Source organism: Erythrolamprus reginae, chromosome 9 (genome assembly GCF_031021105.1).
Source record: "Erythrolamprus reginae isolate rEryReg1 chromosome 9, rEryReg1.hap1, whole genome shotgun sequence".
Taxonomy (NCBI): Eukaryota; Metazoa; Chordata; class Lepidosauria; order Squamata; family Dipsadidae; genus Erythrolamprus; species Erythrolamprus reginae.
In genome coordinates this window covers 46,099,137-46,125,237 of record NC_091958.1, presented here as the reverse complement: position 1 = coordinate 46,125,237, position 26,101 = coordinate 46,099,137, and the positions used below count along the sequence as shown (strand labels likewise).

General features: G+C 43.4%; 1 protein-coding gene across 1 annotated transcript in view; it reads left to right on the top strand.

The window, feature by feature from the left end:
* IFT140 (intraflagellar transport 140) overlaps positions 1–26,101 on the top strand; it is a 152,570-nt gene that overhangs the window by 31,020 nt on the left and 95,449 nt on the right. Inside the window, exons 14-18 of the mRNA XM_070761062.1 lie at positions 681–798; positions 4,289–4,419; positions 10,702–10,852; positions 13,546–13,677; positions 23,152–23,348. Of these exons, the coding sequence (XP_070617163.1) occupies positions 681–798; positions 4,289–4,419; positions 10,702–10,852; positions 13,546–13,677; positions 23,152–23,348 (729 nt within the window). The remainder of the gene's footprint in view (positions 1–680; positions 799–4,288; positions 4,420–10,701; positions 10,853–13,545; positions 13,678–23,151; positions 23,349–26,101) is intronic.

The window sequence follows — 26,101 nt, the reverse complement described above, 5'->3', positions numbered from 1 at the left end:
AGGCAGTTTATATAATTCAAGGAAAACACAGGTAACAGAAAATGTCCTTACAAGCAGGAAAAACGCTGGAACTTCAAATGTATCCACGAAGGGAATAGTCCATGAAGCAATACCAGATTCTTGCTGCCAAGACGAAGCTGTAGATAGCAAACAGACGCCTCCCACGAGTCTTCCAGACTACTAGGCCACAAGCCAAGATCAGAGACGCTGAGAATCAAAACAGGTCACCGCAACTCCAATTGATAACACTCCACATGGCTTCAAGGCCTTGCCTGCCTTTTAAACCCTGCTGATGAGGACCACACCCAAACCCAGCTGTTTCTAATTCAATGGTGATAATATTTCTTTAACTGCTCCTTTCGTTGCTCTGAACGTCTCTGTCTCATGTCAATGACAGCTTGTGCGTCATCACCTAATGACTCCAAGCTACTGGCTGGGGAGAGCCCCCCCCCCCCAGGGCTCTCATGCTGTTCTCCTTCATCCCATTCCTGACTCTCCTCTCCCCTGTCCGACTGTTCAGCCCCCTCCTCTGCGCTGTCATCCTCCTCCGGGCATGGAGCCAGCAGAGACGCAGCCGGTCCCTGAGCAGCCTCAGGCTGAACCACAACAGTCGACGATGGCTACGGCCTCACACCCAGGACAGTTGAATGTGACCTGTTCAATCTCTTGTCTTCTCCCAGAGAGGCGAAGGTACATTGCAATAGCAAGGCCTTGGCGGACCTCATGCCTGGCGCTCTCGGGATTGCGTCCGTGAAGTGCAACGCAAGCGGCAACAGGGTCAGCCTTCTCCTGAGCAAGGTGAGTTTGAACAACCTCACTTTTAGAATAGAATTTTTATTGGCCAAGTGTGATTGGACACACAAGGAATTTGTCTTGGTGCATATGCTCTCAGCGTACATAAAATAAAATATACATTTGTCAAGAATCATGTGGTACGACACTTAATGATTGTCATAGGGGTCAAATAAGCAATGAAGAAGCAATATTAATAAAAATCTTAGGATATAAGCAACAGGTTACAGTCATACAGTCAACATGGGAGGAAATGGGTGATAGGAATGATGAGAAAAACTAGTAGAATAGAAGTGCAGATTTAGTAGAAAGTCTGACAGTGTTGAGGGAATTATTTGTTTAGTAGAGTTTGTTTGTTTGTTTATTTGTTTCGGGGAAAAACTGTTCTTGTGTCTAGTTGTCTTGGTGTGCAGTGCTCTGTAGCGACGTTTTGAGGGTAGGAGTTGAAACAGTTTGTGTCCAGGATGTGAGGGGTCAGTAAATATTTTCCCCGCCCTCTTTTTGACTCGTGCAGTATACAGGTCCTCAATGGAAGGCAGGTTGGCAGCAATTGTTTTTTCTGCAGTTCTGATTCTCCTCTGATGTGTCTATCTTGTTGGGTTGCTGCACCAAACCAGACAGTTATAGAGGTGCAGATGACAGACTCAATGATTCCTCTGTAGAACTGTATCAGCAGCTCCTTGGGTAGTTTGAGCTTCCTGAGCTCACCTGAAGACCCAGAGGGAAATTGGTTAATGCCAAAAGATTGGTTTCCTGCCTAAGCAGTGTATTGAACTAGAAGATCAATATTCTGTTAGTCTGCAACATCAAACCACTAGGCCTTTAAGTCAGCGTTTCAGCACATTTGACTTTTCCCATTAAAAAAAAAAGTCTGATAAGAATTGGAATATTATAAAACTTGGGATAGGATTTACGCTTGGCTGAATACAAGAAATACTCAATGAATTTAAAAATTTATATAGTATACTACAGTGATACCTCGTCTTACAAATGCCTCGTCATACAAACTTTTCGAGATACAAACCTGGCGTTTAAGATTTTTTTGCCTCTTCTTGCAAACTATTTTCACCCTACAAACCCACCGCCGCAACTGGGAAACCCCACCTCCGGACTCCCATGTTTTTGTGATGCTGCAGGGGAATCCCAGCAGCACAAAAATGGGCACTTCGCTGGCAACGGAAGTCCGAAGGTGGAGTTTCCCAGTGAGGGGAGCCTCAGTGAAATCGCCACATTGCAAAAACACAGAGGTCCAGAGGTGGGGTTTCGAGGACTTTGGTGTTTTTGCGATGCTGCGATTTCACTGATGCTCTCTTTGATGGGAAACCCCACCTCCGGACTTCCATTGCCAGCAAAGCGCTCGTTTTGCGATGCTGGGATTCCCCTGCAGCATGTCAAACACACAGAAGTTCGGAGGTATGGTTTCCCATGGAGGGGAGCCTCAGGGGAATCCCAGCAGTGCAAAAACGGGTGCTTCGGCTGGCAAAAGGGGTGAATTTTGGGCTTGCACGCATTACCGTAATTGCTTTTCTATTGATTCCTATGGGAAACATTGTTTCATCTTACAAACTTTTCACCTTAAGAACCTCGTCCCGGAACCAATTAAGTTTGTAAGACAAGGTATCACTGTATTTTGAAATTACATATAACAGAAATGTGAAATATATTATTTTTCCTTTAATATGATCTGTTCTGCCTGACTGGGCTCAGGCAAAGCATAACAGTCCAAGGAAAAGAAATCAAACACACACGTGCTCTTCTAATCAGCAAACTTGTATTAAACAAACAAAAAGGGTTACTCAAAACAGTCCTTAGTGTCAGGAAACAATGATAGTGCAAGGCTTACTTCAGCCGCATACAAAACACAGGAAAAAGCAAACAAAGACAACCTGCAAGGAGCAGAGATGTTTCAGGAGTCCTTTGAATCTTTGGAGCAAACAGCAAGTCCCAGAGGTTTCACCTCCCACATGCCTGAAAATGCTGGGTTGAAATCCAAAGGCACGAACAGAAACTTCAGAGCAGGAACTACAAAATAACACAGATAAACAGCCATAGTTTGCCTTGTGCCTCTGTTCCCTTTTATACCTTTAGCCCTCATTAAGGGAACCACACCCAGCCCAGACCTGTAATAATCCTTCAATTGATCCCTCCTTTGCATAGCTCTTCGGCTACGCATGTCTATGAATTGGTCTGCAGAGGAATCCAAGGACGAAAGACTGTCTGAGGGACTGCATGCCAAATCCCCTGGGCTGTCTGCTGAGTCCTGTGAACCAGTGGCCTCATCCTCCTGGCTGTCTGCCACGTCTTCCTGGCTGTCAGCCAGGCTTTCGCACTCACTTTGTGCCGCATCTCTCCCATCTGTGGGAGCAACGGTTGGCCCAGGCCCTAATACAACAACATCTAATTAACAAATAGGTTTTTACCAGAGACTTTATTCAAGAGCGGAGCGATTGAAACTCTCCTTCTTTGTTGCATGTGTTGTTTTCTTTTTATGTATGTATGTCTTGTTTTGCCTTTGAAAATAATAACATTTTATACAAATAAAAGAACTTGTTAGAAAAATAAAAATAAATCTGGACAGATTTTTAAAGATTTGGAGGGACCTAATTGAGGGGTGACCCTTCCCTTAGGACCTTTGTGTGTTGCTGTAATCCAAAGAAATGACTGGCTCCACACTTATTGTGGAAAGTGTTCTGTCTGGGTCACTCCGGAAGCTATGACCAACCCAAAAAGATAAGACAGACACACCGGTTGAATCCAAACACATTTTTATAATGGTAAAGAGAAAAGAAGCCAACAGAAAATGTCCTTACAAGTCAGGAAAGCACTGGAACTCCAAATAGATACACGAAGGTAATTGTCCATATTTAAACACAGGATCCTCAATGCCAAACGAGGCTGTTGTTAACATACACCAACCTCCCACGGGTCTTTAAGGCTGCTGGGCCACGAGCCAGGAACAAAAACGCTGAGAGAAAAGGCAGATAACAGCGACTCCACTTTGATAACACTCCACGCTGCCGAAAGCGTTTGCCTGCCTTATAAACCCTTCCCTGCTAATGAGGACCACACCCAACCCCCTGGTGTTCCTCATTCAACGCTGATAATATTTATTCAGTTGATTCCTCCTTTGATCTATGCGTCTCTGTCGCATGCTAATGATAGCTTGTGCTTCGTCATCCAATGACTCCAGAGACTCCAGAGAATCCAAGCTACTTGCTTGAGAGAGCCCCTCCCCAGGGCTCCCTGGCCTTTCTTCCTCGTCACTTTCCTGACTGTAATCTCCCTTGTCTGACTGCCAAGAACTCTCCTCTCCGCTCTCAGCCTCCCCCGGGCATGGAGCCAGCAGAGACGCAGCTGGTCTTTGATCAGACTCAGGCTGAACCACAACAGAAAGTATCTGGGAATATGATTGGTTTTCTCTATTTAGTGCTTTCTGGTTTTCTTGGCTGTCATTTCTATAGAGAGTCAATCATCTCTCTCTTTTTAATTGTTATAGGCTGATGGCAGTTTTGACCCTAGGATTTGTTTCTACGATATTGAAATGGACACGGTCACCCTGTTTGATTTTGAGTCAGGTCGACAAAAAGATGCTAAGGAAATGCTCTCCCTTGGGCAGGAGGCTGAAGGGTAAGTTTCAATTCTTTTTGAGTTAGGTATTGTGGAATATACAGATGCGGTTTTAAAAAAAAAAACATGTCACATTCTTTTCAAATCTTTACATTCTTGCATATCTAAATCTTCCAAAGTTTTGTTCGATTTTGGCTGGATTTGAACACAAGCCAAGAGATGCTTGGTTTTGCAATTGGCATATATTTGATACATGTATTCAGTGTATTTCTTTTATACTGCAGAATCTAATATAGGTAGATATACCTATATTAGATTCTGCAGTATACCTATGTTACCTATACAGTGGTACCTCGTGTTACGAACGCCTCTTCTAACGAACTTTTCGAGATACGAACCCGGTGTTTTAAGATTTTTTTGCCTCTTCTTCCAAACTATTTTCACCTTACGAACCCAAGCAGCTGCTGCTGCTGCTGCTACTAGGGTGAAGGGGTTTCTTTCCCCCCCCTTTTTTGAAGAAAGAAAAGGGAGGGGCGGCTTGGAGGGGGAAAGAGTTTGCATTAACAAAAGTAGGAGAACAGCGTGCTTGCAGAGGCACTGAAAGGGTGTCTTTTAAAGAAAGAAAAGGGAGGGGCGCCCCCTTGCCTTTTTTCCTTCCCACTCACCCTTTAGCCTACCGTGTTTCCCCGAAAGTAAGACAGTGTCTTACTTTCTTTTTATCCCCAAAAGCCCCACTATGTCTTACTTTTGGGGTATGTCTTATATTGGAAAAAAATTGTCGAATTTTTTGTTTTAACCATAAAATTAACATTTATTAACAACCTGAAAAGACGGAGGCGGCAGACGCGGTGACGTATGGAGGGGGGGCGGCGCGGATGTGGGCAGGAGGCGGCGCTCATTAAGATCAGAGGGAGGTGGCAGACGCGGCGACGTATGGAGAGGGGGACGGCGCAGGCGTGGGCAGGAGGCGGCGCGCAGCTAGATGAGAGGGAGGCGGCAATACCCCCGTGTTTCCCCGAAAGTAAGACATATGTCTTACTTTCGGGGTACGGCTTATATTAGCCGACCCCCCTGAAACCCCCGATACGTCTTACAATCGGGGGTGTCTTACTATCGGGGAAACAGGGTAGCCTTGTTTCTTCCACCCGCCCCCTTTAGCTGCTCCTCCCTGCCCTCTGTTCGCCTCCCTTCTAAAGTTTGGGATTTTCCTGAAGGATTTGCACGCATTATTTGCTTTTACATTGATTCCTATGGGAAACATTGTTTCGTCTTACGGACTTTTCACCTTACGAACCTTGTCCTGGAACCAATTAAGTTCGTAAGACAAGGTATCACTGTATTAGATAAGAAGGCAATATAACATCTACTAGATTAGAAGCCAAAAAGGCTTCAAGTGTTGTTAACCTAATCCAATGTAGCTTCTGCTCCAGTAATCTCACACTACTAACCAGAGCATACAAAACTTTTGCCAGACCTATCCTTGAATACAGCTCATCTGTCTGGAATCCACACCGCATTTCGGACATAAACACTCTAGAAAATGTCCAGAGATACTTACTAGAAGAGCCCTCCATTCCTCCACTCGCAACAGAATACCTAACGCAACTAGATTTACAATCCTAGGTTTAGAAACCTTAGAACTACGTCATCTTAAACACAACCTAAGCATAGCCCATAAAATCATCTGCTACAACGTCCTTCCTGTCAATGACTACTTCAGCTTCAACCACAACACACAAGCACACAACAGATACAAACTTAAAGTAAAGCGCTCCAAACTCGACTGCAGGAAATACGACTTTAGTAGCCGAGTAGTTGATGCATGGAACTCACTACCTACCTCTGTAGCATCATCACCTAACCCCCAAAACTTTACCCTTAGAGTATCCACTGTTGACCTCACCCGCTTCGTAAGGGGTGCAGCAGCGTTCCTTCTGTTCCCCATCCTAATGTTTCTCTTTTACTAGTATCATGTATATAAATATTATTATATCGTTGTATACCACCAATATATACTTGACAAAACAAAATAAATAAATAAAGTAGTCCTCGACTAATGATTGTTGGGTTTAGTGACTGAAATTACAACGGCACTGAAAAAAATGACTTATGACCATTATTCACATTTACAACCATTGCAGCATCCCCATGGGTTCTGTGATCAAAATTCAGATACTTGACAGCTGACTCAAAGTTATGACAGTTGCAATGTCTTTGGGGTGCATGAACCCCTTTTGCGACCTTCTGACAAGCAAAATCCATGGAGGAAGCCAGACCCACTTAATAACCACTGTTAGAACTCTGTCCATAATGGTTGGGTTGGCAATATATAAATTAACAATATGTATTATAACTGAGCTATGTCTGTTTAGCTGAAGTGTTGCAAGTCTGCCACAAGAGGGAGATAGAGTTCAGGGCTTATTTCTCTGGAGTTTTCTCTCTGTTTCTTTTTGTCAAAGATACTCATTGTTAATGGCTACTCTGCAATTGCTCTGCAATTCTCTGCAATCTCTCTGCATTGTAGTTATATATTACAGCAAAAATGTGTTTATAGGCTTGATATCTTTGTTCGCTGATTATGACAAAGACAACTGGTAAGAAAGACTATGTACAATGGTGCCTCTAGCTAAAAACGCCTCTACTTAAGAACTTTTCTAGATAAGAACTGGGTGTTCAAGATTGTTTTGCCTCTTCTCAAGAACCATTTTCTACTTAAGAACCCGAGCCCGGAAAAATTTCCCAGGAAATTTGAGAGCGGAATGAAGGCCTGTCATTCCCCCTTTAATCCCGGCCATCTCGGGCTTTTCTGGGCTGCCAGAGGAGCCTTTCAGTGGTGCTTAAGGAGGCTTTGGCAGCCCAGAGCAAACGGAGCGTTTTCCTTTCTCTGGGCACTTGGAGAGGGAATAAACCTCTCTCTGACATAGTGTATGGAAGGCAGCCTTGCACCGGGTGAATGGGAGGCGCCTGCTCCTCCTTGCCGTCTCAGAGTCCTTTTTTTTAAGCCTTAAAGTTTTGGATTTTTTTTTATTCCCCTCACTTCACCTTCTTCCTTCAGCAGCAACTGTCCTCCTCCTCTTCTTCCTCCTCCTCCTCCCACCCAAATTCTGAGTTTTAATTTCTTTCCTAATGGGTTTGCACACATTATTTGCTTTTACATTGATTCCTATGGGAAAAATTGCTTCTACTTACATGTGACTATATGATCCAAATTCTTTATTACATCTCCTTAAAATGGCTTTCCAAATTTTTCCAAGCACCCATTTTAAAAAAAAAGTTAATTTCTGAATGGAAAATGGAAGATCCAGCAGGGGTCACTGTAAAATTAAAAGGTTTATCCTCAAGCTCAAAGGAAGCACGAACATCTTGAAATAGTTTTTTTTTTAAATGGAATATGTGCCTAGTAGAATACTTTCCTGCTGTGTTGTGGGTGTTTTTAATAGGAAAGTGAACACAAGAACAAGGGGGCACAATCTGAGGTGAGTTGGGGGAAAGATCAGAAGCAACATGAGAAAATATTATTTTACTGAAAGAGTAGTAGATGCTTGGAACAAACCCGAAGGAACCTTTATGTCACATGGGTTGTTTGGACATTATTCCTTTGTGATCTCAGAAGGGGTCTCCTTTTATTGTTTCATTCTTTTTGGGGGGGAGGAGGAATTCTAGTGGAAGATTAATTTTAGTGATGGGTCTCTTGTTTAATTCGATGTGACTAGAAACATAAAAACATAGAAGATTGATGGCAGAAAAAGACCTCATGGTCCATCTAGTCTGCCCTTATACTATTTCCTGTATTTATTTATTTATTTGTTTGTTTGTTTGTTTGTTTGTTTATTTATTTTGTCCAATACATAATACACATTGAAGAGAATAGATATATAATAATATAAATAAAGAAAAGATATAAAAGTATAGGTGAACATATTTGACAGGAAGAAAAGATAAATTAGATAAGGAGAGACAATTGGACAGGGGACGGAAGGCATACTGGTGCACTTATGCACGCCCCTTACTGATCTCTAAGGAACCTGGAGAGGTCAATCGTGGATAGTCTAAAGGAAAAATGTTGGGGGTTAGGGGTTGACACTACTGAGTCAGGTAATGAGTTCCACGCTTCAACTACTCGTTTGCTGAAGTCATATTTTTTACAGTCAAGTTTGGAGCGGTTAATATTAAGTTTGAATCTGTTGCGTGCTCTTGTGTTGTTGCGGTTGAAGCTGAAGTAGTCATTGACGGGTAGAACGTTGCAGCATATGATCTTGTGGGCAATACTTAGATTGTGTTTTAGGCGACGTAGTTCTAAGCTTTCTAGACCTATTTTATCTTAAGATGGATATATGTTTATCCCAGGCATGTTTAAATTCAGTTACTGTGGATTGACCAACCACGTCTGCTGGAAGTTTGTTTCAAGCATCTACTACTCTTTCAGTCAAATAATATTTTCTCACGTTGCTTATAATCTTTCAACCAACTAATCTCAGATTGTGCCCCCTTGTTCTTGGGTTCACTTTCCTATTAAAAACACTTCCCTCCTGGACCTTATTTAACCCTTTAACATATTTAAATGTTTCGATCATGTCCCCCCTTTCCCTTCTGTCCTCCAGACTATACAGATTGAATTCATTAAGTCTTTCCTGATACTGGCCTTGAAACATTTGCTTAATTGTTCTGATCTTTGCAAGCCAAAGTGCACACAATGGGGCAAGGCAGCAGGAGGCCAACCTGTCCCTGCAGGACCATGGAAAGCTCCACCTTACTTTACTCCCTTTGGTTGACCAGGGAAAAGAGCCCTTCTATGTCTCCAGGGCCCAATGACTTCTCTCAGACTCCTCCCTTTCCTTAAAGGGGCAGGCCTCTTTTTGAACCCTAGCCCGGGGTATGCTTTCTCTTTTTTGGTGTGGTCAATCCATATTTTTGTTTATTTATTTTTTAAAAATCCACATTGACCCTTCAAGTTTTGCATTGGAGCCAAGATTTTATAAAGCCAACAAATTGGCATAAAAATATGTAATTAATACATTTTAATCTATAGTCACGTACAGTCCAACAGTATTATTGCTTACAACAGAGGTGGGTTTCAACAGGTTCTGACCAGTTCTGCAGAACTGGTAGCAGTTTTGAGTAGTCTGGAGAACCAGTAAATTCCACCGCTGACTGGCCCTGCCCCAATCTATTCTCTGCCTCCCAAAACCCAGCTGATCGGGAGGAAATAAGAATTTTGCAGTAACCTTCCCCTGCCATGCCCACCAAGCGACACCAACAGAACTGGTAGTAAAAAAAATTGAATCCCACTGCTGGTTTATATATATAAACCAGCATTATGTATATATATTTCGGCCTTGTTCTGGCCTCATCAGCTAGCTATACCCTTACTGGGATTTGATCCTGGGGCCTCTGCCTTGTAAGGCAGAGAATTAACCTCTAGGCCACCAGATCTGATCCCTTCAGCTTTGTATCAGGGAGAGGCAATATGTTTTTTCTGTTGGATCACCCTGGTATATTGAAGGAACATCACAGCTCCTTTTTGCCTCTAGGCCAGGGTGATCCAACAGAAAAAACATATAGCCTCTCCCTAGTACAAAGCTGAAGGGATCAGATCTGGTGGCCTAGAGGTTAATTCTCTGCCTTACAAGGCAGAGGCCCCAGGATCCAATCCCAGTAAGGGTATGGCTAGCTGATGAGGCCAGAACAAGGCCGAAATAGCGCTATCCTAGTCTCCCTTAATTTTAATATTCAGCAAAAATATGTGAATAAAATGTATTTAAAAGAGGCTACACTGTATAATCATAACCATGCTTATAATCAGGATGTATAATACTATGTACACTTAAAAAGGGAGTGGTACAATGAGTATACTATCATTGCAAAACTGGAAATGTGATGTATAATAAAGAAAAATGTATAATAAATATTTTTTTTAAATGTTTAATTAATAGAATAACAGAATTGGAAGGGACCTTGGAGGTCTTCTAGTCTAACCCCTTGCTCAGGCAGGAAAATTTACACCAAAATGGTGTAATATTTATGGCACCAAAGTGTTTATTACATGAAAATGGTGTAATATTTATGATGGTTGCAGTGTTCCAGAGTTAATGGCCAGGCATCTGAATTTTGATTGCATGAATTTGGGGATGCTATAACATCCACAAGTATTTTTCATATGACCATATTTATGACCATTTTTCATATGGTCATAAGTCACTTTTTTCCAGTGGCGTTGTACTTTCAAACAGTCACTGTTGTAAGTCAAGGACCACCTGCATTTGTAGGCGTAGATATATTTATCTGTTTTTTGCTAAAAGTTACTAGTTAGATGTTTCCATCCTGATTATGTTGTCTGCCTAGGAGAAATACTTCTGAATATCCAGTACTGTGTAACCGGATCCCTACAAGTCACTTTTGGGATCAGAACGAACCAAGGCTGTTTGTATGCGAAGCAGTTCTGGACCCGAATCAACAGTCCTTGGATAAGAAGCAAGAATCATCAGAAAATACGGTACGTTCGTCTTTTAGCTTCCTTTGAGATTTTGATTGTCAAGCTGGTTTTGGGACATTGTACTCACCTGTTCTTGGGCAAGGGTTTTCCATCCGTTATTGTTGAATGAATGATATTCAAAATTGTTCAAGTCGTCCTTCATTGGAGAGAGGGAAAAAAAAGCTAATATGATAATTTATTTATTTATTTATTATTTAGATTTGTATGCCGCCCCTCTCCGCAGACTCGGGGCGTAATGATAATGATAATGATAATGATAATGATAATGATTTATTAGATTTGTATGCCGCCCGTCTCCGAAGACTCGGGGCGGCTCACAACCATGATAAAAAAAAATATTATAGCGAAACAAATCTAATATTAAAAAAAGAAGCATATAATATCCAGCTGATGTGAGACATGATTGGATTGGATGAATGTGTGTGAATATACATGGGGTCTTTTAAAATGTTTTAGTAAATTTTCATATTTTATAGTTATTAGATTTCTTATACAGTGATACCTCATCTTACAAATGCCTCGTCATACAAACTTTTTGAGATACAAACCCGGGGTTTAAGATTTTTTTGCCTCTTTTTACAAACTATTTTCACCTTACAAACCCACCGCTGCCGCTCGGATGCCCCACCTCTGGACTTCCGTTGCCAGCGAAGCGCCCGTTTTTGCGCTGCTGGGATTCCCCTGAGGCTCCCCTCCATGGGAAACCCCACCTCCAGACTTCCGTGTTTTTGTGATGCTGCAGGGGAATCCCAGCAGGGGAATCCCAGCAGCACAAAAACGGGTGCTTCGCTGGCAACGGAAGTCCGGAGGTGGGATTTCCCATGGAGGGGACCCTCAGGGGAATCCCAGCAGGGCAAAAACGGGCACTTTGGCTGGCAAAAGGGGTGAATTTTGGGCTTGCACGCATTAATCGCTTTTCCATTGATTCCTATGGGAAACATTGTTTCGTCTTACAAACTTTTCACCTTAAGAACCTTGTCCTGGAACCAATTAAGTTTGTAAGACAAGGTATCACTGTATATTGTTATATTTAATGTTGTACGCCACCTCGAGTCGCCTCGAGAAGGGCGGCATAGAAATCTAATAACTAAAATAAATATTGTCCACAAATTCTTGTAGCAGCAATCCTTTAAAATTAGATTTTTGGGAGTATAATATGACATAGGGATGTTTTATCTGTCACATATTATACATTGGAGTGAATCCCTCCTGTTATTCTTAAATAACAGAAACAAAGAGAGGAACCTCCCCACTGTATATCAAGGGTGGGCCAGGTGGAGAGTGTTGTGAGTGGTCCACAACCAGCTCAGTTAGTCACAGATTCTGAAGAGGAAAAACCCTGCAAAGGCTTAGGGCTTGGAAAACATTCTTTGCAGAGAGTAACAATGAAAGAGTTTTCAAGCTGGTAAGAGCTGGTAACATTGTTAGCACCTGGTTAGGGCTGGAAATATACTTATTTGGAGTAAGTTAGAGCAATGAAAAAAAACCTGCAAAGACTTAGGGCTTGGAAAACATTCTTTGCAAAGAGTAACAATGAAAGAATCTGCAAGGTAAGAGCTGAGAAGATCATTAGCAGCTAGTTAGGGTGGGGAAAAAATGCTACATTCAGAGTAAAAAACGCGCCCAAATTATCAGCCTTTTTTAGGGAGGAAATAGGTGCTCCTTATACAGTGGTACCTCATCTTACGAACGCCTCTTCTAACGAACTTTTCAAGATACGAACCCGGTGTTTAAGATTTTTTTGCCTCGTCTTCCAAACTATTTTCACCTTACAAATCCAAGCAGTTGCTGCTGGGATGAAGGGGTTTCTTTTTTTCCCCTTTTTTGAAGAAAGAAAAGGGAGGGGCAGCTTGGAGGAGTAAAGATTTTGCATGCTTGCAAAAGCACTGAAACTGTGTCTTTTGAAGAAAGAAAAGGGAGGGGCAGCTTGGAGTAGGAAAGATTTTGCCGAGAACAAGGTGCTTGCAAAGGCACTGAAAGGGTGTCTTTTTAAGAAAGAAATGGGAGGGGCGCCCCCCTTGCCTTTCTTCCTTCCCACTCACCCTTTAGCCTAGCCTTGCTTCTTCCACCCGCCCCCTTTAGCTGCTCCTCCCTGCCCTCTGTTCGCCTCCCTTCTAAAGTTTGGGATTTTCCTGAAGGATTTGCACACATTATTTGCTTTTACATTGATTCCTATGGGAAACATTGTTTCGTCTTACGAACCTTTCACCTGACGAACCTCCTCCTGGAACCAATTAAGTTCGTATGATGAGGTACCACTGTACTCTGTAAATACTGTATATACGGTAAATGCATTTTCAGGCTCTGTCAAGAGAATGATTCCTCTGTACTGGAGTGGAAGGCCATTCCCTCAATTTTAGGGGACAGCATCTGCCTGCAAATGCTCCCGTTGTAGCTGTGAACGGTTGTTAAACAAAAGGTTTGTGGATGAAATTTGGATTGAATGTTTCCAAGGGTTTCTCCGTCAAATTGCAAAGCATGCAATTCCTAAATGGCAGAGATGCCCAGTTTTGAATCGTATATAACGTTGCATATTATGGTCTACCAAAGGAGAGGAAGCTCTTACCTGAGCCATCTGCAGCAGGGGGGCCTTCCATTTCTTAACTGCAACCCCTGCCAAGGGGAAATAAAAACACGCCTACCAAAGGCTATTGCATCGTGAAACCCAAACCATGCTCCATTTCCCTTTCCAGGTTGACGTGCTGGTAGTATCTTTCTTCAATACCGAAGAGCATGGCCTTCTGCTGCAAGACAGTTTTCGGTTGCCATCAACTTACCAGTCTCTTCTGGGCATGGAGGTGCCACACTATTACTTTGCCAAAAAGGTGAGTTGCCAGCGTTTTCCTCTTCCTAAAGGAGAAAGATTCTCCCTAGGAGAAGTTATTCCTAGGGCAGTGATGGCGAACCTTTTTTTGGCTCAGTGGCCAAAAGGGTGCGTGTGCACACAACAGCGCATGTGTGCATACATAATGCAAAGCCGTCCCTCAATGCGCATGCTTACGAAAGGCGAGGAGGGTGGGGGCAATTCTAATCTCCGGGGGGAGTTGGTTCCAGAGGGCCGGGGCTGCCACAGAGAAGTCTTTTTCCCTGGGCCCCGCCAAACGCCATTGTTTTGTTGATGGGACCCGGAGAAGGCCCACTCTGTGGGACCTAACTGGTCGCTGGAATTCGTGCGGCAGAAGGCGGTCTCGTAGATACCCTGGTCCAGTGCCATGAAGGGCTTTATAGGTGATGACCAACACTTTGAATTGTGACCGGAAATTGATCGGCAACCCATGCAGACTGCGGAGTGTTGGTGTAACATGGGCGTATTTAGGAAAGCCCATGATTGCTCTCGCAGCTGCATTCTGCACGATCTGAAGTTTCCGAACACTTTTCAAAGGTAGCCCCATGTAGAGAGCGTTACAGTAGTCGAGCCTCGAGGTGATGAGGGCATGATAGTTATTAAGTACGGCTGAGTCCAGGGAAGGCTTCTTGATGAGGGGGCGCACAAGCGCCTCCTTATAGGGTGCTGGAAAGGACCCATTCCCCAAGGAAGCGTTAACAATCTCCTGGACCCAGCTCCGTGTCACCTCCCTGCCGGCCGAAACCAGCCAGGAGGGACACGGATCCAGTAAGCAGGTGGCGGAACTCACAGCTCCAATGGCCTTGTCCACTTCATCAGGTGTCACCAGATCAAACTCTTCCCAGACAGGTGGACAAGTACGTGCCCCAGTCACCTGGCATGTGCACAGTCTCACTGAAACCTCTAGACTTCCAGTAGGCACTTTGGGCCATTTTCTGTCATCCCCAGGTTTCATGAAAGCTAGATTCTTACGTCTAGGCTTGAGCACCAAATCAGTTTAACTGGATCTTAACATATAGTCCTGTTTCTTGACTCCTGAGAAGAGGCCCATGATACATTTTCAAAAAGGAGAAAGCTGTAAGAAAATACACTGCTCAAAAAAATAAAGGGAACACTCAAATAACACATCCTAGATCTGGGTAGAATATTCATTTTGATTGTGGAAATCCTACCTAGATCTGAATGAATGAAATATTCTCATTGAATGCTCTGTTCTGTACAAAGTTGAATGGGCACAACAGCCTGTGAAATTGATTGTCCATCAGTGTTGCTTCCTAAGTGGACAGTTTGATTTCACAGAAGTTTGATTTACTTGGAGTTATATTCTGTTCTTTAAGTGTTCCCTTTAGTTTTTGGAGCAGTGTAAATCACTTCCCAGTGATTTAAGGATGAGTACCCCTTTTTTTGACTGGGGTTGCATTTTTTCAGGGGTATCCTGTGAGCTAAAGCAAGCAAGGGTGGGACTATGGTAGATGAGGTCCTTTAAATCAGTGTTTTTCAACCAGTGTGCTGTGGCACACTAGTGTGCCGTGAGACATGGTCAGGTGTGCCGCGAAGCAGGAAGCTCAGGTTCCGGTCTCGCAACTTTTTGCTGAGAGAGAAAGAGAGAGTGAGAGAGAGAGAGAAAGAAAGCAAGAGAGAAAGAGAGAGAAAGAAAGCAAGAGAGAGAGAGAGAGAGAAAAGGAGAGGAAGGGAGAGAGAGAGAAATGAGCAAAAAGGGGAGGAAAAAAGAGAAATGAGAAAATGATTGAGACAGAGAATGAGAGGAAAGAGAGAGAAACAAAAGAGAGAGAGAGAAGTGACTCTTGATTTAAAGCATATGAGAAAAAGCACCCAAAGAATAAGAGAGAGAAAAAAATCCAGCCCTCACCTGTTTTTGGAAATGGTTCAAGAGTGTGTATATACAGACACACACACACAACAGGGGGGGGGAGAGGAGACAGGGATAGGAAAAGAGAGTGTCTTAGGGTGTCATTTTGTGTCATTTTGGTTGGTGGTGTGCCCCAGGATTTTGTAAATGTAAAAAATGTGCCGCGGCTCAAAAAAGGTTGAAAATCACTGCTTTAAATAACACCAACAACAAATGATCCGTGTAAATCCGGTTTGCCCCATTGTCAAAACAGATTTTGCTTTGTGAATGTCACTCTGTCTTTTGTTGCTGTTTCTTTTTTTAATATACATTTTTAACGTATTTTTTTTTGCTGTTCCTCTCATTCTGTTTCTTTCTTCTTTTTATCTCTGCTAACCAATAGCTGTTGTTTTGGAGAAACTCTGTCTATAAACCTTATGTAAGTCACTTGCAATGCGGTTTTTCTCTTTATTCGTTAGTTTTTGTTATGCCAGGTTTTTCCACTTCATTGTCTATGTCTATCCTTTGTTATTTTTCTAAAAATAAAAAATAAAACTTGTGTCATCGGCTGGGGAAAACATTCCCCCAAGACTTCATTTCATTTTTAGTGACACTGTGGTGGTGGTTTTGGGAAAATGCCTTCCAGGTTAGCCTATCTTGGAAACAAAGGACTGATTCCAGTTCTCACATGGGTCGTGTATGACCATGTACCCATGTTGCTGCTGTGCATTAGGTCCTTAGTGTCTGTCACAGCAGTGGGTTGCTCCTGGTTTTTCCCACAAGATCATATGCTGCAATGTCCTGCCTGTCAAAGACTACTTAGAAACATAGAAGACTGACGGCAGAAAAAGACCTCATGGTCCATCTAGTCTGCCCTTATACTATTTCCTGTATTTTATCTTACAATGGATATATGTTTATCCCAGGCATGTTTAAATTCAGTTACTGTGGATTTACCAACCACGTCTGCTGGAAGTTTGTTCCAAGGATCTACTACTCTTTCAGTGAAATAATATTTTCTCACGTTGCTTTTGATCTTTCCCCCAACTAAGTTCAGATTGTGTCCCCTTGTTCTTGTGTTCACTTTCCTATTAAAAACACTTCCCTCCTGAACCTTATTTAACCCTTTAACATATTTAACCACAAGCTCACAGAGCACCAAGGACCCCACAGTTGTTTTCCCCCTCCTCCTCCTCCTCCTCCAATTCTATTTGCTTCTAGCATTGATCACATTACATAGTTTGGTAATGAAATGTCTGTAAAAAACTCCCCAGCAAACCCAATAGACCACCAAGGACCTCATATATTATCTTATCTACAGAACTATTCCAGTAGCTCTGAAAACTTTATTCTTTAATTAACAAAGGAATACAAACATAGAAACATAGAAGACTGACGGCAGAAAGAGACCTCATGGTCCATCTAGTCTGCCCTTATACTATTTCCTGTATTTTATCTTAGGATGGATATATGTTTATCCCAGGCATGTTTAAATTCAGTTACTGTGGATTTATCTACCACGTCTGCTGGAAGTTTGTTCCAAGGATCTACTACTCTTTCAGTGAAATAATATTTTCTCACGTTGCTTTTGATCTTTCCCCCAACTAACTTCAGATTGTGTCCCCTTGTTCTTGTGTTCACTTTCCTATTAAAAACACTTCCCTCCTGAACCTTATTTAACCCTTTAACATATTTAAATGTTTCGATCATGTTCCCCCTTTTCCTTCTGTCCTCCAGACTGTACAGATTGAGTTCATGAAGTCTTTCCTGATACGTTTTATGCTTAAGACCTTCCACCACTCTTGTAGCCCGTCTTTGGACCCGTTCAATTTTGTCAATATCTTTTTGTAGGTGAGGTCTCCAGAACTGAACACAGTATTCCAAATGTGGTCTCACCAGCGCTCTATATAAGGGGATCACAATCTCCCTCTTCCTGCTTGTTATACCTCTAGCTATGCAGCCAAGCATCCTACTTGCTTTTCCTACTGCCCGACCACACTGCTCACCCATTTTGAGACTGTCAGAAATCACTACCCGTAAATCCTTCTCTTCTGAAGTTTTTGCTAACACAGAACTGCCAATGCAATACTTCAGCTTCAACCACAACCACACAAGAGCACACAACAGATTCAAGCTTAATATTAACCGCTCCAATCTTGACTGTAAAAAATATGACTTTAGCAATCGGGTTGTCGAAGCGTGGAACTCATTACCAAACTCTGTAGTATCATCCCCTAAGCCCAACACTTTACCCTTAGACTATCCACAGTTGACCTCTCCAGATTCCTAAGAGGTCAGTAAGGGGCCTACATAAGCGCACTAGAGTGCCTTCCGTCCCCTGTCCTATAGTCTCTCCTATATCTTGTATTTCTTCTCTACTATATCCTCTATAACCTTCATTGTGTATTATTGTGCATTGGACAAAATAAATAAATAAATAAATAAAATAAATAAAATAAAAACCAGTAGCAGCGGCGGCGAGAGGCTCCGCCCACACCAAAGGACACTTCTGCTCATACGAGTACACACATACGAGCAAACCGGTAGCGATGGGATTTGCAACCCACTATTGCTCTGTCACCATCAAGGATCTGAGATGTTCACATGGAAACTATCACAGCCAGTTTGGTTCTTAGTAAAGGCACCTGGCTACAAACTGGGTGATTGTGAGTTGTAGTTGTGCCTTACGCACAAAGCCAGCTGGGTGATCTTGAGCCAGTCCTTCCCTGTCAGATATATGTCCAGGTATTTATTTATTGATTGATTTGATTTGATTTGATTTATATGCCGCCCCTCTCCGAAGACTCGGGGCGGCTAACAACAATAAAGAAGACAATGCAAACAAATCTAATATTAAAAACATAATCTAAGAGAAACCCCAATTTAAGAGACCAATCATACAAACAAGCATACCATGTATAAATTCTATAAGCCTAGGGGGAAGGGAAAAATTTCAATTCCCCCATGCCTGATGACAGAGGTGGGTTTTAAGGAGCTTGCGAAAGGCAAGGAGGGTGAGGGCAACTCTGATATCTGGGGGGAGCTGGTTCCAGAGGGTCAGGGCCGCCACAGAGAAGGCTCTTCTCCTGGGTCCCACCAAATGACATTGTTTAGTTGACGGGACCCGGAGAAGGCCAACTCTGTAGTCCAGGTAGTTTCCATTTGTCCACAGGGATGCTATCTCTCTCCCTCTCTCTCTTGTTCTCTCTCTCTCTCTATCGCACACACACACACAATGCCATAAGAATGCAATGATGCTGTTGATATTTAATTTGCTTCCTTTAGTCTTAATGAGGATTATAAATTGATTAAGCCATAGCCCCACATGTTATCTTACCGGACTGCCCTTCTGAGTACAATTAGCTCATCCTTATCACATAATAAAATAATACTATGGATGACTTCATCGTTTACTCAATTGACTGGAGCCTGCCCTTTCTTCAAAGTATCATGCTGTCTGGGGCATTATTCCAGGCAAGGCCCCCACCCAATCCCCACCCTCCTGTTTAAGCACTTAGAACAGCACGATGTGTCTTCGAGTCATGAATAACTTGTTCAAAATGTTCAGTAATTAGTTAGACACCGAGACACAAGAAGTTGCTTTATTGAAAGGAAGACAACTCTTGTTCCAAAAAGTTAGACAGGGAAAGCAGTGGCTTCTGTTACTCTGTGAAAAAAAAATCTTCCATTTGAAAAGTAAATTATTTGGAACAAAAACTTAGCCTTCCTTGCTGGTAAATACAATATTTTGGTGGTGGAGGGAAGTTATATTGTGAAAATGGCTTGAATGTCAAGTTGCTGCTTCTTTTGAAATACCAGTGTTGAGTGATCATTGATCAATGTTATTTATTGATCTAGAATAGGTTGTTGCTATCACAAATAACAGAATAATAGAGTTGGAAATAGCGTTTAGACTTATATACCGCTTCGTAGTGCTTTTACAGCCCCCTCTAAGCGGTTTACAGAATCAGCATATTGCCCCCAACAATCTGGGTCCTCATTTGACCCACCTCGGAAGGATGGAAGGCTGAGTCAACCTTGAGCCGGTGGTGAGATTTGAACTGCTGAACCACCGCTAGCAGTTAGCTGAAGGAGCCTGCAGTGCTGCACTCTTAACCACTGTGCCACCCCAGCTCTACCTGTCAATTATGACTTGGATGACTGAGAATAGCTGCAGACAATGTATGTATGTATGTATGTATGTATGTATGTATGTATGTATGTATGTATGTATGTATTTTATTTATTTATTTATTTATTGGATTTGTATGCCGCCCCTCTCCAGAGACTCGGGGCGGCTAACAGCGACAATAAAACAGTGTACAATAGTAATTTGGTATTGATGACTCAAGCTCCATTAGAGGACATCTGCCGGGCGGCAACGTGAGCAACCCCGTCCACGTTCATTAAGCACTACAGAATTGACTCCTTTGCTTCTTCGGAGGCTGCGTTTGGGAGGAGGGTTTTACAAGGGGTTTGTTCGTTCTCAACGCCCCTGGTCCAGCCTTCTCCCTCCCTTTAATGGTAACTTGGGTATATCCCATGTTGGACTCTCCTTGCAAGTGCAAAGTGTGCAATAGGGTTGATATTCCTGGAGGGGTCTGTAATATGGTAAATGATTTAGCTTTACTAGATAAATGGTCAAAGCAATGGAAACTGCAGTTTAATGTTTCCAAATGTAAAATAATGCACTTGGGGAAAAGGAATCCTCAATCTGAGTATTGCATTGGCAGTTCTGTGTTAGCAAATACTTCAAAAGAAAAGGATTTAGGGGTAATGATTTCTGACAGTCTCAAAATGGGTGAACAGTGCAGTCAGGCGGTAGGGAAAGCAAGTAGGATGCTTGGCTGCATAGCTAGAGGTATAACAAGCAGGAAGAGGGAGATTATGATCCCGCTATATAGAATGCTGGTGAGACCACATTTGGAATACTGTGTTCAGTTCTGGAGACCTCACCTACAAAAAGATATTGACAAAATTGAACGGGTCCAAAGACGGGCTACAAGAATGGTGGAAGGTCTTAAGCATAAAACGTATCAGGAAAGACTTAATGAACTCAATCTGTATAGTCTGGAGGACAGAAGGAAAAGGGGGGACATGATCGAAACATTTAAATATATTAAAGGGTTAAATAAGGTTCAGGAGGGAAGTGTTTTTAATAGGAAAGTGAACACAAGAACAAGGGGACACAATCTGAAGTTAGTTGGGGGAAAGATCAAAAGCAACATGAGAAAATATTATTTTACTGAAAGAGTAGTAGATCCTTGGAACAAACTTCCAGCAGACGTGGTAGATAAATCCACAGTAACTGAATTTAAATATGCCTGGGATAAACATATATCCATCCTAAGATAAAATACAGAAAATAGTATAAGGGCAGACTAGATGGACCATGAGGTCTTTTTCTGCCGTCAGACTTCTATGTTTCTATGTTTCTATGATTAAAAATCAATTAATATAAAAACCAAACATACATACATACATACCATGCATAGAATTGTAAAGGCCTAGGGGGAAAGAGGATCTCAATTCCCCCATGCCTGGCGGCAGAGGGTGGGGGCAGTTCTAATCTCTGGGGGGAGTTGGTTCCAGAGGGCTGGGGCCGCCACAGAGAAGGCTCTTCCCCTGGGTCCCGCCAGGCGACATTGCTTAGTTGACGGGATCCGGAGAAGATCCACTCTGTGGGACCTAACTGGTCGCTGGGATTCATGCAGCAGAAGGCGGTCCCTGAGGTAATCTGGTCCGGTGCCATGTATGTATGTATGTATGTATGTATGTATGTATTTATTTATTTATTTATTTATTTATTTGATTTTTATGCCGCCCTTCTCGTTAGATTCAGGGCGGCTTACAACATGTTAGCAATAGCACTTTTTTAACAGAGCTAGGCTATTGCCCCCACAATCCAGGTCCTCATTTTACCCACCTCGGAAGGATGGAAGGCTGAGTCAACCTTGAGCCGGTGATGAGATTTGAACCGTTGACCTTCAAATCTACAATTGGTTTTGACTTGACTTTCCTGATTCAAAAATCCATCTGGGTCACCCGAACAGTTACAGAAGGGGTGCAATTCAACCACCTCGGCCTGGCTCGAGAGACCTTGAGCTGGTAGTGAGATTTGAACTGCTGAACTACAGCTAGCAGTTAGTTGAAGTCGCGTGCAGTGATGCACTTTAACCACTGCGCCCCCCATTGTTCTTTGGAGATCTTCTAGTAGCCCCCTGCTCAGGCAGGAGACACTAAACCATTTCAGACAAATGGCTATTCAGTCTTTTTTTCAAAAGCCTCCAGTAGTTGAGCCTCCACAATTTCTAAAGGGCAAAGCCGTTCCATTGATTAATTGTTCTCACCATCAGGAGAATTCTCCTTAGTTCTAGGTTGGTTCTCTGCTCAGTTAGTTTCCATCCATTGCCTCTTGTCCTGCCTTCTGGTGCTTTTGAAAATGGGTTCCCAACCCCTCTTCTTTGGTGGCCATTAGGTATTAAAATAATGCGATCAGGTCATACCCTAGTCCATTGATGGTGAACCTTTTCTCCCTCGAGTACTGAAAGCGTGCACGCTTGCGCTATGGCACGTACATGTGTGCCCACATCCACAATTTATTATTTATTTATCTATTTATTGGATTTGTATGCCGCCCCTCTCCGGAGACTCGGGGCGGCTAACAGCAACAATAAAACAGTGTACAATAGTAATTTGGTATTAGAAATGATTAAAAATCCATTAATATAAAAACGAAACATACATACATACATACCATGCATAGAATTGTAAAGGCCTAGGGGGAAAGAGGAACTGCTTACGAAAGGCAAGGAGGGTGGGGGCAGTTCTAATCTCTGGGGGGAGTTGGTTCCAGAGGGCCGGGGCCACCACAGAGAAGGCTCTTCCCCTGGGTCCCGCCAGGCGACATTGCTTAGTTGACGGGACCCGGAGAAGATCCACTCTGTGGGACCTAACTCGTCGCTGGGATTCGTGCAGCAGAAGGCGGTCCCTGAGATAATCTGGTCCAGTGCCATGAAGGGCTTTATAGGTCATAATTTAATGTCCCTCTGCCCCCTCTGCATGCATACGCACTCCCCACCGAACACACACTGCTTTTAACCTGTTTCCTGACTTCTGGTGGGCCCGGTAGGCCTGTTTTTCACTCTCTCCAGATTCCAGAAGCTTTCTTGAAGCCTGGGGAGGGCGAAAACTGCCTCCCCTACCCCTCTAGTGGTCAAAAACGTCCTTCCAGAGCCTCCATGCAAGACCAAAAATCAGTTGGCTGATGTGCTGGAGCTGAGCTAGGGCAATGGCTCATGTACCAGCAGGTATGGCTCCGTGTGCCACCTGTGGCACGCGTGCCATAGGTTTTTCATTACGGCCCTAAGTCCTTCTTTTAATTTGACTGGACATACACAGTTCCTGCAAATGTTCCTCATAACTTCCTTCCTCCATTCCTTCCTTCTATCATTCTCTTTCATTATTTTTCTTTCTCTCCCCATCTCACTCGCTCTCTGTCTCTCTGTCTCTCTCTCTGTCTCTCTCTCTCTCACACTCACTCACTCACTCACACACACACCAAATATATTTGCTTGCAATGTGTAATTACTCCTTTCTTTTCAGCCAGAAGCTGAGAAAAAAGATGAGGTAGAATCTGGTGGCGTCCCGCTGCATCAGATGGTGGCTAGGAGACCGATGAAAGATTTCATTGGGCTGGAAGAATGTGACAAGATGACCTGCGAAGCGATGCTAAACTTCAGTTTCTACCTAACCATTGGAGACATGGATGAGGCCTTCAAGTCCATCAAACTCATCAAAAGGTAGCACGGCTTCGGGGGTTTGCCTTGTTTCTCTTTTTCTCTGGCGTGATCCCTTGATTACTGTAGAGCAGTGATTTTCAACCTTTTTTGAGCCGCGGCACATTTTTTACATTTACAAAACCACGGGGCACATGGGGGGGGGGGCGGCTAAAAAAAGTTTGGACAAAAGAATTCTCTCTCTTCCTCCCTTTCGCTCTATTTCTCTCTCCCTCTTTCTCTCCCTCTTTTTTTCTCTCCATCCCTCTTTCTTTCTCTCTTCCTTCTTTCTTCTTTTTTGCTCTCTTTCTCTCTCCCTCCCTACTTCCCTCTATGTCTTTCTCTCTCCCACCTTCCCTCCCTCTCTTTCTTGCTCTCTCTTGCTCTCTCTTGCTTTCTTTCTCTCTTGTTCTCTTTCTCTCTTTCTTTCTTTCTCTTGCTTGCTTTCTCTCTTGTTTTCTTTCTCTCTCTCTTGCTTGCTTTCTCTCTCTCTTGCTCTTTCTTTCTCTCTTTCTCTCTCTCTTTCTTTCTTTCTTTCTCTTGCTTGCTTTCTCTCTTGTTTTCTTTCTCTCTCTCTTGCTTGCTTTCTCTCTCTCTTGCTCTTTCTTTCTCTCTTTCTCTTTCTTTCTTTCTTTCTCTCTCTCTCTCTCTCTTGTTTTCTTTCTCTCTCTGAGCTTCGCGGCACACCTGACCATGTCTCGCGGCACACTAGTGTGCCACGGCACACTGGTTGAAAAACACTGCTGTAGAGAAGCGATCAATTGACCTCAGATTTGTGTTAGTTTGACCTTACAATGGTGGTGTTACTGGCATTGCTATGAAAGCCGCACTTATTTTGCCTTTGATGTCATTGTCTCGGTGGCCTTTTCGTCTCGTTGCTTCTTCTGAAGCTCCCCATTTTATCGCATTGTTTTAGATCCATTAGGTAAACTCGACGAGACAATCAACCCCACAGGAAATCTATCTGTACTGAGAGATGGTATAATAATAGAATTTGGCAAGTCCATTTGTTCTTTCCGGCCCTTCTTTTCTATATTCCAGTGAATCAAGGAGAGGGTTGCCTGAGCTGCTTTGGAATATGTTTTGCAGATCCAAATAATGTTTTCGTCCTCTTTGTACAGTTGTACAATTCTAGGTTTTAAGTTTTCTTCTTTATCGTTAAATCACTCAAACGCTCAGCCAGCTCAGTTGTTATTATTATTATTATTATTATTATTATTATTATTATTATTATTAATTAGATTTGTATGCCGCCCCTCTCCGAAGACTCGGGGCGGCTAACAACAATATAAAAAGACAATATAAACAAATCTAATATTAAAAAAAAATCTAAAAAGCCCCAATTTAAAGAACCACTCATACATACAAGCATACCATGTATAAATTCTATAAGCCTAGGGGGAAGGGAAATTTCAATTCCCCCATGCCTGACGACAGAGGTGGGTTTTAAGGAGCTTGCGAAAGGCAAGGAGGGTGGGGGCAACTCTGATATCTGGGGGGAGCTGGTTCCAGAGGGTCGGGGCCGCCACAGAGAAGGCTCTTCTCCTGGGTCCCGCCAAACTACATTGTTTAGTTGATGGGACCTGGAGAAGGCCCACTCTGTGGGACCTAACTGGTCGCTGGGATTTGTGCGGCAGAAGGCGGTCTCGGAGATATTCTGGTCCGATGCCATGAAGGGCTTTATAGGTCATAACCAACACTTTGAATTGTGACCGGAAATTGATCGGCAACCAATGCAGACTGCGGAGTGTTGGTGTGACATGGGCTTATTTGGGGAAGCCCATGATTGCTCTCGCAGCTGCATTCTGCACAATCTGAAGTTTCCGAACACTTTTCAAAGGTAGCCCCATGTAGAGAGCGTTACAGTAGATAAGCTTCGAGGTGATGAGGGCATGAGTGACTGTGAGCAGTGAGTTCTTCTTCTCCAGCACAAACACTTAGATCTTGTCACTCAGGCAATCCACGATATCTCCATTCAATCAATCCTATCATAGCCGATCCAGCTATGGCAACAGAGCCGTTTCTTTTGCTGTTGGCCGAGAGGCTGGTGCTGGCTCTTGGGGGGGGGGGGGATTGCAACACTCTTAGCCCCCAAACTGGTGCCTCTCTTCTCCACTGCCCCTCCAGTGGAACCAATCTGACCTGGTTCCAGTTCGGTCCCAGGTCTCCTAACAGCTGAGCGCAGGAGAAGCCCGTATCGCTGGGACGTTGGCCAAGCCCGTATCCAGAGACTTATACATTTCTGTTATTCTCCACCCACAGTTATCCTAGGATTGCAAATAGACCCGATGCAGAAGATTTGACTAATGTTGAGATATTTATTATATGAACAGCTAAAGTGCCCAATAATATTCAGCCAAAGGCTTTCAGGATTTTTAAAATTACACGCTGGGACAGAATAACAGAGTTGGGAAGGGACCTTGGAGGTCTTCTAGTCCAGCGTTTCCAACCGGTGTGCCGCCAAGCTCCTAGGGAAAAAGGAGAGCTTAAGGAGAGCCCTGCCCAGCTGGAGATTCCCTGGCAGCACCAGGTAGAAGCCGGCAATGCAGCACCCTTTTCCAGTGCCGCGCAAGGAGCTGGGCGTTGGAGTTTGGGGTGGGGAGCGATGAAAGTGCGGAGGCCGGCGCCGCGGTTGCCCCCACCCCCCAGTGCCTCCGTTCCCCTCGCGCCCCTGGCTTCTCGCCGCTGACGCCCGCCCGCCCACCCTCCCGCTCGATTTGCCCCTTTCTCCAGCTCCTCCGGCGAGCGCTCGGAGAAAACCTTCTCACAGCGGAGGT